Source organism: Fukomys damarensis, unplaced genomic scaffold (assembly GCF_012274545.1).
Source record: "Fukomys damarensis isolate Sample0158 unplaced genomic scaffold, DMR_v1.0_HiC HiC_scaffold_11, whole genome shotgun sequence".
In the NCBI taxonomy this organism is placed as follows: domain Eukaryota; kingdom Metazoa; phylum Chordata; class Mammalia; order Rodentia; family Bathyergidae; genus Fukomys; species Fukomys damarensis.
The window spans coordinates 14,751,093-14,765,060 of NW_022900923.1; the positions used below are offsets into that span (position 1 = coordinate 14,751,093).

Consider the following 13,968-nt stretch of genomic DNA (forward strand, 5'->3'; position numbering starts at 1 on the left):
CCTCAGGAAGTAGAGCTCACCTAGTAAATGCTAAGCACTGTTTCAAAAGTACTAGACATTGTAAAGGGACACACAGAGCTGAAGTTAGGCTCTCACATCCAGTGCACTGGTGGAGAACATAGGAATAAGTGTATCTCCCTCTCCCCAAGAGACTAGGATGAAAACAGGAAGATGGGCTGGGCCTGGCTAACCTTTACACTATGGGTCACTGCTGATTTTAAAAGAACTTATAAGAAAGATAATAACATAAATACAGTGGAACCTCAAGTTGTGAGTGGCCTGACACACAAACAACTTGAGTTGCCACCAGGATTTTAATTTTAACTTATGAACAAAGTCTTGAGTTATGACCCAAATGTTGGCCACTTGTACTTCCAGATGGTCCTCAGGACAGATTTAACCCTTAAAGAGTTCTGGAAGGAACATTACAGCATCCTTTCCTGCGTGGGGTTCATTGGAAATCTTGGGCAGTGTCTCTCTAAGGACACTGAGATCTGCCTGTGTACACAAAAGAAACTTTGAAGGCTTTGTAGAGGAGCCTGAGCCTTCAGTTGACCAACTTGAGTTACAACTGCTCTCAGCACTGAATTGAGTTCATGAACCAAGAATCCACTGTAATTATAGTAATAACAGCAAACACACTGAGTATGGCACTGCATTCCACATTCAATACCTTTTATGAACCCATAAAACCCTCACAATAGCCCTGTAGTGGTATTCTCATCACTGTTTTATAGGTAACTAAATAGAGTACAGTATTTAGGAAATTTCCTAAAGTCACAAAGTTGGCAAGTGGCAGCGTCCAAGCTCCATGCTACTATGTGATTCTTCTTTACTACAACTCCGAATTAAGTTTCTGTGACTTTCTTTCAATAAGCCAATGAGGGGAGAGCACAGAGTTCAAATCCGTAACTCTATGCCCGTGCTACCACTTACAAAAATCTGCTGTGATGAGATCAGTAAACGACGGTGATGCCCTTCTAGTTACTCTTCACTCATAGATCAGGTGTCAGAGTTCGTCATCAGTCCACCAAGAGAAAATTAGAATTTATGGTGTCAAAATGAAGACAAGCAAGGCATACAGCAACCAAATTCCATGAGGCATTGTTACATTAAATTGAACCTCAATTCTGCATGACAAGATACAATGTTGCCCCAGAACCAGGCTTGGAGATCATCGCTCTACTGAGCTCCTACAAATACAGAGGATGCTAATCACGTGTAATCTTCCCATCCAATAGCACAAAATACTTTAAGACAAGAAAAAGAACCCAGAGAAAAAGACAAAAAGAAAAATTTTAAAGAAAAAAGATTACATCTGAATTTTGTATGTTTTAAAGTTATTTAAACCTGACAGTTAAGAAAAGTTTTATCTGGCTACTTCCAGTTATCTATGATGGTAAGGACCATGATTAAGAAAAGCCAGAGGAAGCAGTAAGTGAGGACATTCAGAGAAAATAGGCCAGGGGCAGAAACGGCTCTTTAGGGCCATCTCAGCTCAAAAAGGAGGTGGAGCTTTAGCTTTCAGTAACGGCTCTAGCTGGATGTGCGAAGGCAGGAACACTCAAACCTCAGTGTACGCAGCAGTTGCCAGAGAAATCCAGGGTCCTGTGCCCACCATTCAAACTCAGCAACCTCAAAAGCGAGGAATAAAAACCTTCAGCTTTGTAAGACTCCCAGTGGGCATCACAGACACAGACCACGCTGCACGCTCTCAGAGCTCTGGCTGTCCAGACTCCTACCTGTCTCGGCGTCCTTAGGCTCACGCTCTTCCTCTGGAGATCTTGATGCCGGCCACACTGAGGGGACCCGCCGGGGAAACTGCCCTTCTGTGTAATCCAGGGCGTGTGTGGGTTGGCTGACTGCAGCCCAGGTGTAAAGCTGATCTTGCTAAATGTGAAAATTAAAAATTAATTCAGTTGTAAGAAAAAAAAGACTGATAAATTACAAAATCATTTCTATGTAAATTGCATATATATGCATAAAACACAAACATTAAAACAGTATCTTATACCATTCGGTGTAGATTCATAAGACACCCATTCTTTCACACAGTCGTTTCATTCTGAAATAACCACACTTGTGTCAACTTCTTTTTAACAGTAAAGTCGAAGTCTCTTTCTTTGGATGGAGAGGCTACACAGGCCTGCAAAGAATTAAAAGACAAAACACTCCAGCCACCTGGAGGATTCCTTGACCTGGAATCTCGCATTCATTTGAATGAGACAGACCACTGCTTTATACTAAGGGGAAAAACAGAGCACAAGCCGTGGGGACAGTGGCCGCTTCTTCCTTCAACAGCAAATGGCCCCACTTAACACGGGCTGGGTTGGAAACTGTTTGGGAGAGAAGCTGCAAGAATAAAGACATTAGACCTTCTGGCAAAGACAGGCCTTGCTGGCTGGAGGTTGACAGAACTTGGACGGGATGAGGAGACTGCGTCATACCTAGTGTCAGGAGATAAACGAAATCTCACCAAGGAGGCCACTTTGATGCCTGAAAATACCATGAGAACTGTTCACTAGGACTTCAGAATAATGACACGTTGAGCCATTTTGGGGTGCACATGCAAGTCCTATATTCTCTTATTGACATTTTCATCACTCACGAATATTTCCCTAATACTTTTTGATCAGCATCAAGAAAGCAAAGAGAATACCAGTATATCAGAAATGAAAAAACTGAAAACAAAAACATATAATTATCGCCAGGTTAAGACTATAAAGTAAATGAGTTAACTAATGGAAAGATACTAGATTTCTGTAATTTGTTCAATAACTTAATAAATTGATAACACAGTCTTTCTTGTCAAAAGTAAAACATAATGTATAGACCAGTTAGCTTAAACTTTATGTTGATGGACAATCACTGGCCCTCCCCGTGAACTCAGGCTGCTGGTCAGGACCGAATCAGAAAGGCCCACATTTCAGATCTGGCTAAGCATTTTCAGCTGTTCATACCACGTTCAGTTATGCATAACTTGGCCAACACCAGAAGCTTAATTGTTCCCCAACTGAGATCAGAAGGTTTTTCATTGTTGAAATCGGTGCTTTGTTGAATAGGATAAAGGTTAAACATGAGCTCTTATTGGCGAAACTGGCCTGGCTGATACATCAGCAAATATCCCCACAACTCAAAACAGTTAAGACTTCAGCAAGAACTTGTCCCAAAGGCAGGCTCCCTGGCGGTGCTACACCCAGCTCCAAGTTTAGGAAGGCAGCTCCTTGCTGAGTGCCAGCAATGAGGCACAGAACGCTGCCTGCTCCATGTCTGTATCACATGAATTTTTATGGAAGGCGTGGTCAATCACCTACCCAGGTAGCAAGCTTGATACATGCTCAACTCTCCGGAGGCCTTGTGTAGACTCTAGTGTGCATTCTAGTGCCTGCTTAATAAAGGTCTCTGGCAAAATTTTAAGATTTGCTTTCATTAAAATACAGTAAATTCTTAGACGAAAATTACTTCCAAGTGAGTCACAAGATCTAAAATCTAAAACTATAAAGCTCTTAGAAGAAGAGAACAAGAGGAAAGCTTCATGACAGGGAATTTAGCCATATCTTAAACATAACAGCAGCACAGGCAACAAACGTAAAAACTAAATAAATAAACCAGACTACACCAAAATCTATATGTCACAATCTGAGTGGCATAAAGATTCCCTGGGCTCACTATATGTAAAAAACAAGTTACTTAAAACAGCTTTTTCCTCATCTTTTTCCAAGTTTATAAATAATAATTCCCAAAAAAGATATATAAATCACATATAGCTTATTTAATTATACATTTATTGTTGTATAGAATGAACCGATACTCAAAGTTAGGCATTCTAAGAATGCCTCACTGAAATTTTTATAGCTAAGGTGAGGATTTGGCTACCACCTTAACATATTTCAGATCAGGGCCGGGGATTTAGCTCAGTGGTGCCGCTGCCTGCCTCACAAGTGCAAGGTCCTCAGTTCGATCCCCAGTACCCCCAAAAAATACACTAGGATCAACAACTTCCTGGTACTACCACGGAGAGAATCTTTTGTAGTTCACTAATGTGTATATTAATGTAGAGTCTAAATTACTGTCTGACAGGAGTTGTGGCCACTCCCATCTATGATGACCCATAAGTGAATGGAGGTACCATGTCCATCTGCACGGGAATAGCTCTTAGTTGGGTAACTTGTTTTTTATAAGATTCTATCTCACCACTTTTCTTGCATTGTCCACGAGCCCACTAGACCCACGTCTAAGTGGCAAAAGATGGCAGCCATATCTCAGAAATTCCAGGAAGCACAATCCCCTAGTAGATAACAAAAGCCTGCATGAGAAAAAAGAGTACAAAAAATAATTGCCTCCAAGTACTCAATTCTTTGATTTCTTCACAGGTACTTCTAAATTGACCTTTGGATTGCATTATGTGAAGCCCCTCTCAGGCCAGCACAGGGCACTACCTCTTGTCATACTGATTCATACCAATCGGCTTCAGCCAAACTGTGCTTGGCTGTGGCCTCTGAGCCTGCCCAGTCCATGGAAGAAGACCACCAAAAACACCCACCTTCTTACAGAATGTTTTCCATAGGAGGGCTATAAAGATACATTCATTTCCGATGTTAGAATTTCACACCTCTGCCTGAAGAATTCAAACAGATGGTTGGCATTTTAGTGTGTGTGTGTGTGTGCACATGCACACGCATGTGTATTTTCATCTTAAGACAACATGAATTGTGTTGATCAGAGTCGCTTTTCATACGGCTATCGGAAAACTTGAAATAAGTATGTGGCCTACATGTCACATATGTTGGGGTTCCCAAATATATGTTTTTCCTCTTTTTTTTCTTTAACGTTTTCTCTGACAGCATATTTTTATTGCTTTTATTGTATCTTCTTACTAATCTTTGGAATATGTGTGAATAACGACTATCACTATTAGGAAAAGTATATGAAGTCCATTTGGTTTATTGATTTTAACTTATTGAATCATTTAAAAGATGAAAGACAATAAAATAACTTTACTGACAGTAGACTGAGTTGAACTCATAATACTTTGGTTTATGTTTATCATTTAATTAAAGAATTATGACAACTCCACGGAACTAGTTTGAGGTGGGGAAAATAAAAACAGCAATAACTAATCAGAACTTTAGCAACAGCCCCTGCAGTGTCCGTTATTCCCTACTCTTCGAATGTTTTATGTAACTGTAACCACGGTTCACATGCTTTTGATAACAACATATAGATTTCTAAATAACTGCATCATCCTCACACCTTTAATTTATATTTCTGCTACAATCTTCACACACTCAACAGTGTGTAAAATATCACCAGTTAAGCAGTGCTGATTAGAATACATGAACGCAATCACCCAAAGCATCTCTAGCTCACTTTAAAAGAATTCTAAAACTAGAAGAGTATTATTTAAATGATAAGCACAAGAGAAAAATAAAATAACTTCAAAAAGACCAAATTCCAGGAGGAGCTGGGGTCTCTGGAATGTTTTAGGTTAACAAAAAGGTGTTTTCTTGGTTGTGTTCAAAAGAAGCACTAATATCGCTACCAGTGAGACTGTAAATTTTCTTGAGAGAAATATTTAGCATCAAAAGAAATTGAAAACTTATCTTTTTTGAAACAATTCTTACAGAAGTTTTCCCTAAAGGAAAAGTAAAAACAAAACAGTGAATGAAATAAAAATAAAACAGCAAGAATAGTCATGTATTAGAATATATTTATTCCAGTGTTACATTCAAAAAATTTTTTGAAAAATATAAATATGAATAAAAATAATACTATGTACATATGGTGGGGTAATCAAAAGCCTTTAAAATTACATCTCTTTGGCAGAGCAAAATGGCAGCTGGGTAACCCAGTGCTTATCTTCCCCAGACACATCAATCTGAAGAGGTGACCACGTACCAAACCACCACCATCCCAGGAGCAAAGAAAGCCCGGTTAGAGACCGCACTGCCTGAGTTTAGTGTTGGGTTGGGAAGGGGGCGTCTTCATGAGGAGGAAAGAAAGAATTAAGAAACTAAAGAACGAGTTACACATATAATTATTAAGAATTCAAATGTGGCATTAAATAGCTCAGTTTTTAAGAGGTGCTGCATGGAATGGAAGTACTTAGATTAGCAATATTCAGCCTGTCATTCTATCACTCAGCCACTGCAAGAACATGGATTTGTATAAGAGATGTAGGAGAGACCAGGGGAAAGTTAATTGTGAATCAATCAGGCACAAAATATGGGATTGTTATACTGGGTCAGTGATGCCCTCCTCACAAGAGGGTCTGAGAAGTACCCTGGGAGAACCTTTTAGCAGGTAAGATTAAATTTGGAGACAGGGGATGAGGAGTTATGTGATTTTTTTTTTAAGAAAAGAAACTTGACCTATATTTAGAAGTTCATTTCCATTCAAGAGACATATGAATTGTTGTTTGACCTTGATGAAAAAAGAACAAAAATCCCACTCAAGTCTAAATGTCTCTTTCATAATTAGACATTAATGAGAAAACATATCTAAGCAACCTTGTGCTATTAATAAATTTTATAACATCAGTAATGTGTTGAGCATTCCCCCAGGGAAGGTATCTGATTTACCCAAGGTCATATAAATCCTGCAAAACAAAGCATCGTTTTCCTATAACTGATTAAGCATACAGGCTTTCCTGCATTAGAAGGTTGGCTTTATACTCTGGAGTCTTGAAAAATCATGTTTTTTTTAAAAAAATTCAAACTGAATTTAACTTGGCATCCTGACTGAATTAAATATTGAAAGTATCTTTTAGAATTATCTGCTGAAAGAAAAAAATCAAACGAGAAAGGCAAGATCATATGGCAGTTAAAGAATACTGGTGTTAAAGAAAATTAACTTTAAACCCCAGATCCTACTCTTAATCTTAAACAAGTTAATTAATCTCTCTGAAACCCAATTTTCCTTATGTAACGTGGGATATTATGAGACAACTTTTGCAAATATGGTGCCTCGATTATATAGTATATGTTCCATAAATAATACCAGCCACGGTTATTAATGTTATTAAGAGCACTACTGATTTTACTTTTAAATAATCCAGACCAGAAGTTTGTGTCTTTTTATTACACTACTTCTAAAATAAGTGAAAATAAATCAAACAGGAGAGTAGTACACAGCCATTACCAAAGCTATTATTTCTCAGTGACTGAGATTCCAAGGAAAACTTGAACTAATTGTGAGTAAGAAAGTGTTGGAACTGAAGTCATTATACTCCCACAGATTGCTTACCCTGCACACGAACTTCAGTTCTCCAGAGGAAACTATGAGCATCTATTCATGCCAAGGAAACTAGGAAATAATATCACTAGTTATAAACATTTCTACAGCTTCAGGAGATGGAAATATACTACACCACTACCAAGGAACAATTATTTGCCATTTAAATAAGTAATGAATCCTGTCAGGTAGATCTATTGCTTTATAAAATTAGCAGTTAAATGTCTTTTTCCACACACACAAAAAAAGTTTTTATTTACTTTCTTTTTTTTTTTAATTTCAGAAAGTACAATTAAGAGTTTAAAACAGCAAGGCATGGTGGCACATGCCTGTAATCCCAGCACTCAGGAGAACTCCTCAAGTTCGAGGCCGGCCTGGACTACATAGCAGACTCTGTCTCAAAAAAAAAACCAAAAAAAACAAAAAGAGTAAATAAACTTCAAAAATTAGTGATTCTATTATTATCCACTCTTCTTAATGATTTAAAAAGTTTGTTCAAGTATCGATATAAATCTTTTGTTGTTGTTCTTTTTAAAACTTAGTTTTCTTGTCTTTCCTATTATTCAACTGATTACATGTACTAATCTAACAATCTAAAATACCTCACTAACCTGTAGATGTTAAATACCACTCCTTCTTGGTCAATGCATTTCGTTTTATCTTGTCAGGACGTAGGTCCTAACAGACCTTTTCCATTTTTCATGAGGCCCTCCCACCACAAAGTAGGTTCCGTCTCCCCTACCATCCTGGGACCAACCCAGATCTCCAGCCAGGCAGCTACAGTCTGTTCGAATTCAGCTGTGGAAGGTAGTCTTTAGAAATTCCTCCTAGGAAGCATGTTCGCTGTCTCCGTTAGAGAGACTAAAACCTGCAGTTCCTGCCTCCTCCCACACCATTACCAGGAGCAGTTTCCTGACTCAGCATCCTTCTTCTCTCTTCCTTCAGAAATGCAGCATGACCAACAGGGATGGGTTAGAACAAAACTCCTCTGCAGACATTCCTTTTGAGCAGGTACTCAATACATGTTTAGGTATCCTAAAAGAAATTTTTCTAAATCAAGAATGACTTGGAATTTAAACAATTAGTTTTTTGATCTGTTTCCATATATCCCTCAGTAACACATATTTATAAGACTCCCAAGTTTTAGGTACCATTAAAAAAAGTTAAGGCATCTAATTGACTTAGATACACCAGTATACAGACAGCCTTTTTCTATGAAGTAACTAAGCAGTTCTTTTATGGACTAACAAATTGCAAACTGTTCATCAAAACTTTTGAAAATATGAAATATCAAAAAGTATTTCTCAAAATAGTACCCATTCAGTCTGTTGAAATAAAGGTCTTGATCTTTGACAAACCCATACCTCCTAAATCCATTCAGTCACCAAAACCAATCCTACCCACACAGCAGGTTTGGCTCTAGAACTCCCCTCCTCATTCACTGCAACCCTTTGGGCTCTCGGGCTTCATTTAAAGATTTCAGTGATCTCTTATAGTCCAGGCTTCCCTCAGCTTCCCTTCCACCCTGAAAAAAAGACATCTTCATCAAAGACAAAGATGAGCCTGTTCATTTCTTAGTAAAGTTCTAAGACCAGTCGTGATTCAGAGGTGGAACTAGGACTGCTGCAGAGCAGCTGAAGATGCCCGCAGGGATGCCCATCTGTTCGTCCCTGTCTCCTTCCATTCTTTCTTCACAATCACCCTTTTTTCTGCCACCGGGATGGTTTGTCATACCCTGAATGTGTTTCGATCTTTCAGAGCTCCAGGACTCTTGAGGCAGAGGTCAGTTCTCTTCCCCCAAACAACTTGCCTTTTCCAACTTGCAAACTCCTATTCAACCTTTAAGAGCAGGATGAAATGCCATCTTTCAAAAGCGAGGCCCTTCCTCCCCGGCAGAATTAACTACTGTGTTCCACAGTAGTTTGCAGTATCTGTACCAGCACCTCTTCTGTTTGAACTCACACATTTTCTGTCTGCTCCCCAGACCTCAACTAAAATATAAGCTCTCTTAAGACCAGGACAAACTATTATTCTTAAATGGGAAAGTGCTGTACACGTGCCCATTTATTGAATTCTCTATCTGTTAGCTTTATCACAATCTAATAAAAGGTGTGTGAAACTCAACTTGTGGGATTTAATCATAGCTCCATCTTCTTCTAGAAATTTATCTGTGTAACCCTGGTTTCCATGTCCATAAAAAAAAAAATGCAACCAGTTCAAGAAATGAAATGCTTTTTGAGGACCAAAGGAGACTAAACGAGATAATAGTATATGAATTCTGTCAGGTTGGCATGAACATAAAAACTAAATCAAGGATAAAATGGAGCTAGGCATTCCGTGTGGGTCATTCTACCAGCCCCTTTAGAAATGACCTAGAAAACATCACTAACTCTCCATGTCACCACCTAGGAACCAAGGCTCATTCAAAATACGTGAGCTGTTGACTGCTGCATGATAAGTACAAAGCAAATCCAAGACTCAAACCCATGTGGGGATTCTACCATATACCCCATAACATTCTCTTCTTAAGTGCCTGATGCTTTCTCTGATCCTCACCAAAATCCCTTCCACTTTCCTTATTGTACAGATGGAATGAACTAAAACATTTACTCAAAATTATACACCTCCAGGGTAAGACAGAACTCAAATCCAGGTATGTCTAAGCTTAAAATCCAAAGTTTTTTGGTCAAAATCCCATGGGTTACTATAAAAGGTATAAACAGACTTGAAAATAGAGAATAAAGTGTGCCTCAGGAAAGGTACCCATGTTGCCAAAATAAGATCCCCCTTGGGGAGGGTTATGAGGAAAATGTTCCTGGAAAAAAAGAGGCATTGTAACTATTTTAAAGAAAAATTTAAAATTAAAAATATTTAAAAACTACTATACTAAAAGCCAAAATCATGAAGGAAGAGCTTTTAGAAAAGCAGAGAAAAATCATCAAATCAGGGACAAAGATTTATGGGACGGGCTGAGGGCAGTGGAATAGTGTACCTGTCCATCAGGATGAATAGGGAAATAAAACAGGAGAGGTGCGGAGTATGAAGCACCTCAAATGAAGTCATGTATTTAATCAGAGGTAGGCATCGTGGCACATTTCTGTGATCCCAGCTACCTGAGAGGCTGAGGCAAGAGGATCACTCGTCCAGGAGTTCAGGGTTAACATGGGCAACATAGCAAGACAACATATCTGATCAAAAAGAAAAAAAAAAAAGCAGGAACAGAGAGCTCTCAAAGTTTGAGAATTAAAGTGAAATAAATCTCACTTGGTCAGTGCAAAAATGTAAAACAATGAGCAGGCGAGTAGGGTGATGAATGCAGGCAAGAGGCCTTCGGCAGAGTGGTGGTAGTGGTTCTAAGGGCTTGACAGAGAGGCCCTCCAAGCAGCTGAGGACCTGGGTGAGAGAGCCAACAAGGCAGACAACAGAATGGCAATACCACTCCAAGGACGTGGGACCACTGGAGGACATTTTTCAAAGGAGTTCGCTTCAGATACAGTGGATGTGAGAAGCCGATGAAACACTAAGCTGGAGATGGTCAACAGGTGGACAGAGATGTACAGACAGAGCTTGGAAACGTGGCTGGAGGTAGGACTCTGCATACACATGTGAATGCATGCACCTATGTGTGCAGAAAGCTAAAGGGACAGGAGGGAGGAGAAATTAAGGATTTTACAGTGGGAAACCACTACATTTCAGTAGCAAGCAAAAGGAAGGAGGGAAAAAATGTGTTTTGTAGAAATCTAAGCAATGAAGAGTTTTTAGTAAGCACTGATTAACTGCCTCAAATATTACCAGAAGTAAGAGAAATTCTCAAAACTCAGGGAACATATATATCTTTGCAGGAATAGCTTAAATACAATAATGGGACAAGATATTAAATAGCAAGCTTCAAATAACTGAAGGAAAACTGAAATAACTTCTCCAGAAATTTTGCAAGAAGAGGTCAACATAAAACGAAATTGAGGAAATTCATATAAAACTATCACAGACAGCTAAGTTAAGGTAGAAATATTCTAGGCAGTCTGACAGGGCCAGGCCCTCCAGGAAGTTAGTGCAGAAGATGAAAACTCATTACAGCTGTGGCTGGAGACAAATCTGTTGAAGGCCAGGGCTCAGGATAAAGACAGCCTGATCAGAACTCCATGCCGTCCCCAGGGATAAGCAATAAATTGATTATACTATAATTGGCATCACCTGGTTCACTAAAGTCTCGACAGACATCAGTCACCCAGGTAAGTGACCAAAACCTTCTGATCCATCCCTTCCTAAGAAGATCCTTGTTCCTTCAATGTACACTTGCTGTATGACCTGCTTCCCCATTGGATCAGTTACCTAAGCAGCTATACGTATCATCTTATTGGTGGATCATAGTTTTCTCCCACACTGTACCCATTGTGATTTTTTTAATCCACTCTGTCATTTTGCTCTATAAAACTTCTTTTAAGAAGTGGACTCTCTGGTAACCCACTTTCAGGTTCCCTCCTGACTCTCAGGAGCTGTCTCAATGAAGTTTTCCTGCTCTTAACCTCTGTGGGTCCTTAGAATTCACTCTTCAATTTTGGGAAACATGAATTCGGCATATCTGACATCTAGCAGGTTGGGAGTTACATTTATTCCCCCTATATCAAAACTATAAAGGTCCCAGCTCAGAGTGGGTGGGCTGCGTCGTTGTTGAGAGGAAGACTGAAAGGTGCTGAAAAGAGGGAAAGGCTCAGAGCAGGCAGCAATGGTGCAGAACAAACGCCCGCTAAGCATAAGGAATAAGCAGATGGCATAGACAGGGCCCCTGGAAAGTCGGGTGTGTTTCATTGTCACCATCTTTCGGCTTTTTCCACCAATCCCTGACAGCTCTGAGTAAGAAAGTGGGAGGTCCTGAGAAGCCATGTAGACTCTAAGGGAGGTCAGGAGGCTGAGGATAGCAGAAGAGTAGCAGCTTCACTCTTCCCAGTTCTGCTTAGTAGAGTAGCAAGGGTTCCAGAAGCAGAATCTCAGAAATTGGTATTCTAGCAAGACACTAGTTCCTAGGGAAGCTGTCTGCCGAACGCTCCAGCTCATATCACACGTAGGTACATGCAACAGGGCCACTGTGCCCAGCAATATCTGACGAGCCCTGGAAGAGAAGGGCCTGGCATGAAGTTGTTCTGTGACAACTACGGGAACAAATCTGGAAACAGAAGTAAAGGGTCAAGTATTTAGAAGCTGCCCATCACATAGACACACCCCTCCCGACTCTCCATCAAGGTCAAAGAGAGGGGAGGGGAAGGGAGAAGGCAGAAAGGTTTGCAGAGGAGTGGAGAGTTCAAAAATCTATGATACTACAAAAGGAAACCAATTCTGAGTTAAGGAAAGCAATGAAAAAAACTGGCAGGGGTGTGGCAGTAGGGCAGGGGCCAGGCTGCCGGGGACCCACCCCAGGGCCTCAAGCATTCAGTCACTGGCCCATATTATTAAAAATGCATTCATAGTATCAAAGGGGCCAAGAGAAGAGTACATAGGTTGAGACTGGAATTAAAGAGGCTAGAGTATTCGGACTAGAGGGAAAGTCAATGTACAAACTGTAAACATCAGAGCCCACAAAGGTATCCACCCACAAGAAGAAACAGGAAAAGTGCTGTTGGCCATTAGCTGGACTCTGAGCCACGTGCCTTTAATCCCAGCTCAGCAGGCTGAAGCAGGAGGATTACAAGGCCAAGGCCAGCCTGGGCAACTTATCAAGAACCTCAAACTAAAATAATGGCTATAAAAATAGGGATGTATGTAGCTCAGTACTAGAGCATATGCTTTGCATACATGAGGCCCTGGATACAATGTCCAATACCATGAAACAAGAAATTAAGTTACATTAAATAAAAGGTCACATAATCATTCATATAAAATTTACAGGATAAGCCGAGTGCAGTGCAGGAGGATTGCAAGTTCAAGGTCAGCCTACACAGAGTAGAAAAACCCCTTTTTAAAAAAAGAACAAAAGGAGAAGAGAGAAAAGAACAGCATTGTTAGTGGGGGTTTATGGGGAAACATGGCACTTATTGGGCAGTCCTTCGGCCCTTCCCCTGGTGCTGAACACAGCTCTGCGTGGTGGGAGATGCACCCTTTCCGTAACTAAGCCTTAGAATTAGATAGTGGCAAGTGGCAAGCTGGGGTCGGGGTGGGGGATATTGAAATGCCTATGATGAATATTTTCCTAACCAAAATGAAACACAATCAGAAACTGCATTCACAATTTTGTGAGACCCCCTCCCCAATCCTCAAAATCCAGACTTCACACCCATAGCTAACATTTCTCAAAGGTGTTCGCTGAAGGTGAGGTTTATCAGTCTGTTCCAGGAAAACACATACCAAGCAGAACTAACACATATAATAAAGATGAGGCCTGTTGGCTCTCTTCTCACAGAAAGAGAAACTAAAATAAAACACGGCCTGAAAATTTGTCAGCAACCACTTATAACACGGGAAGCAAGCTGGAAGTGAGACCGAGATCTGTGGTAGGCTCTGCTACTTACAGACTAGTATTCCTCATTGGTGCTTAGACAGGGAATAGAGTCAACAGCTGGGATGTGATAGCATTCTGGACAGACCTAATATACAAAATTAAGTCTGCCTTCACATGCAGTACTTTGATCCACTGAGCTCAAATATATATAAAAGAAATAAACTGTGAAAACATTAGTTCTAAAGACCCCCAACATTAGCAAAACGTTGCTTCTACCACTTGTTATTTTGTCTCAGGGATAA

The 13,968-nt window shown here is 40.0% G+C and overlaps 1 protein-coding gene across 1 annotated transcript in view; it reads right to left on the minus strand.

Moving 5' to 3' along the window:
• Positions 1 to 13,968, minus strand: part of Fmn2 (formin 2) — a 312,905-nt gene that overhangs the window by 249,421 nt on the left and 49,516 nt on the right. Inside the window, exon 5 of the mRNA XM_033761961.1 lies at positions 1,743 to 1,890. Within this exon, the coding sequence (XP_033617852.1) occupies positions 1,743 to 1,890 (148 nt within the window). The remainder of the gene's footprint in view (positions 1 to 1,742; positions 1,891 to 13,968) is intronic.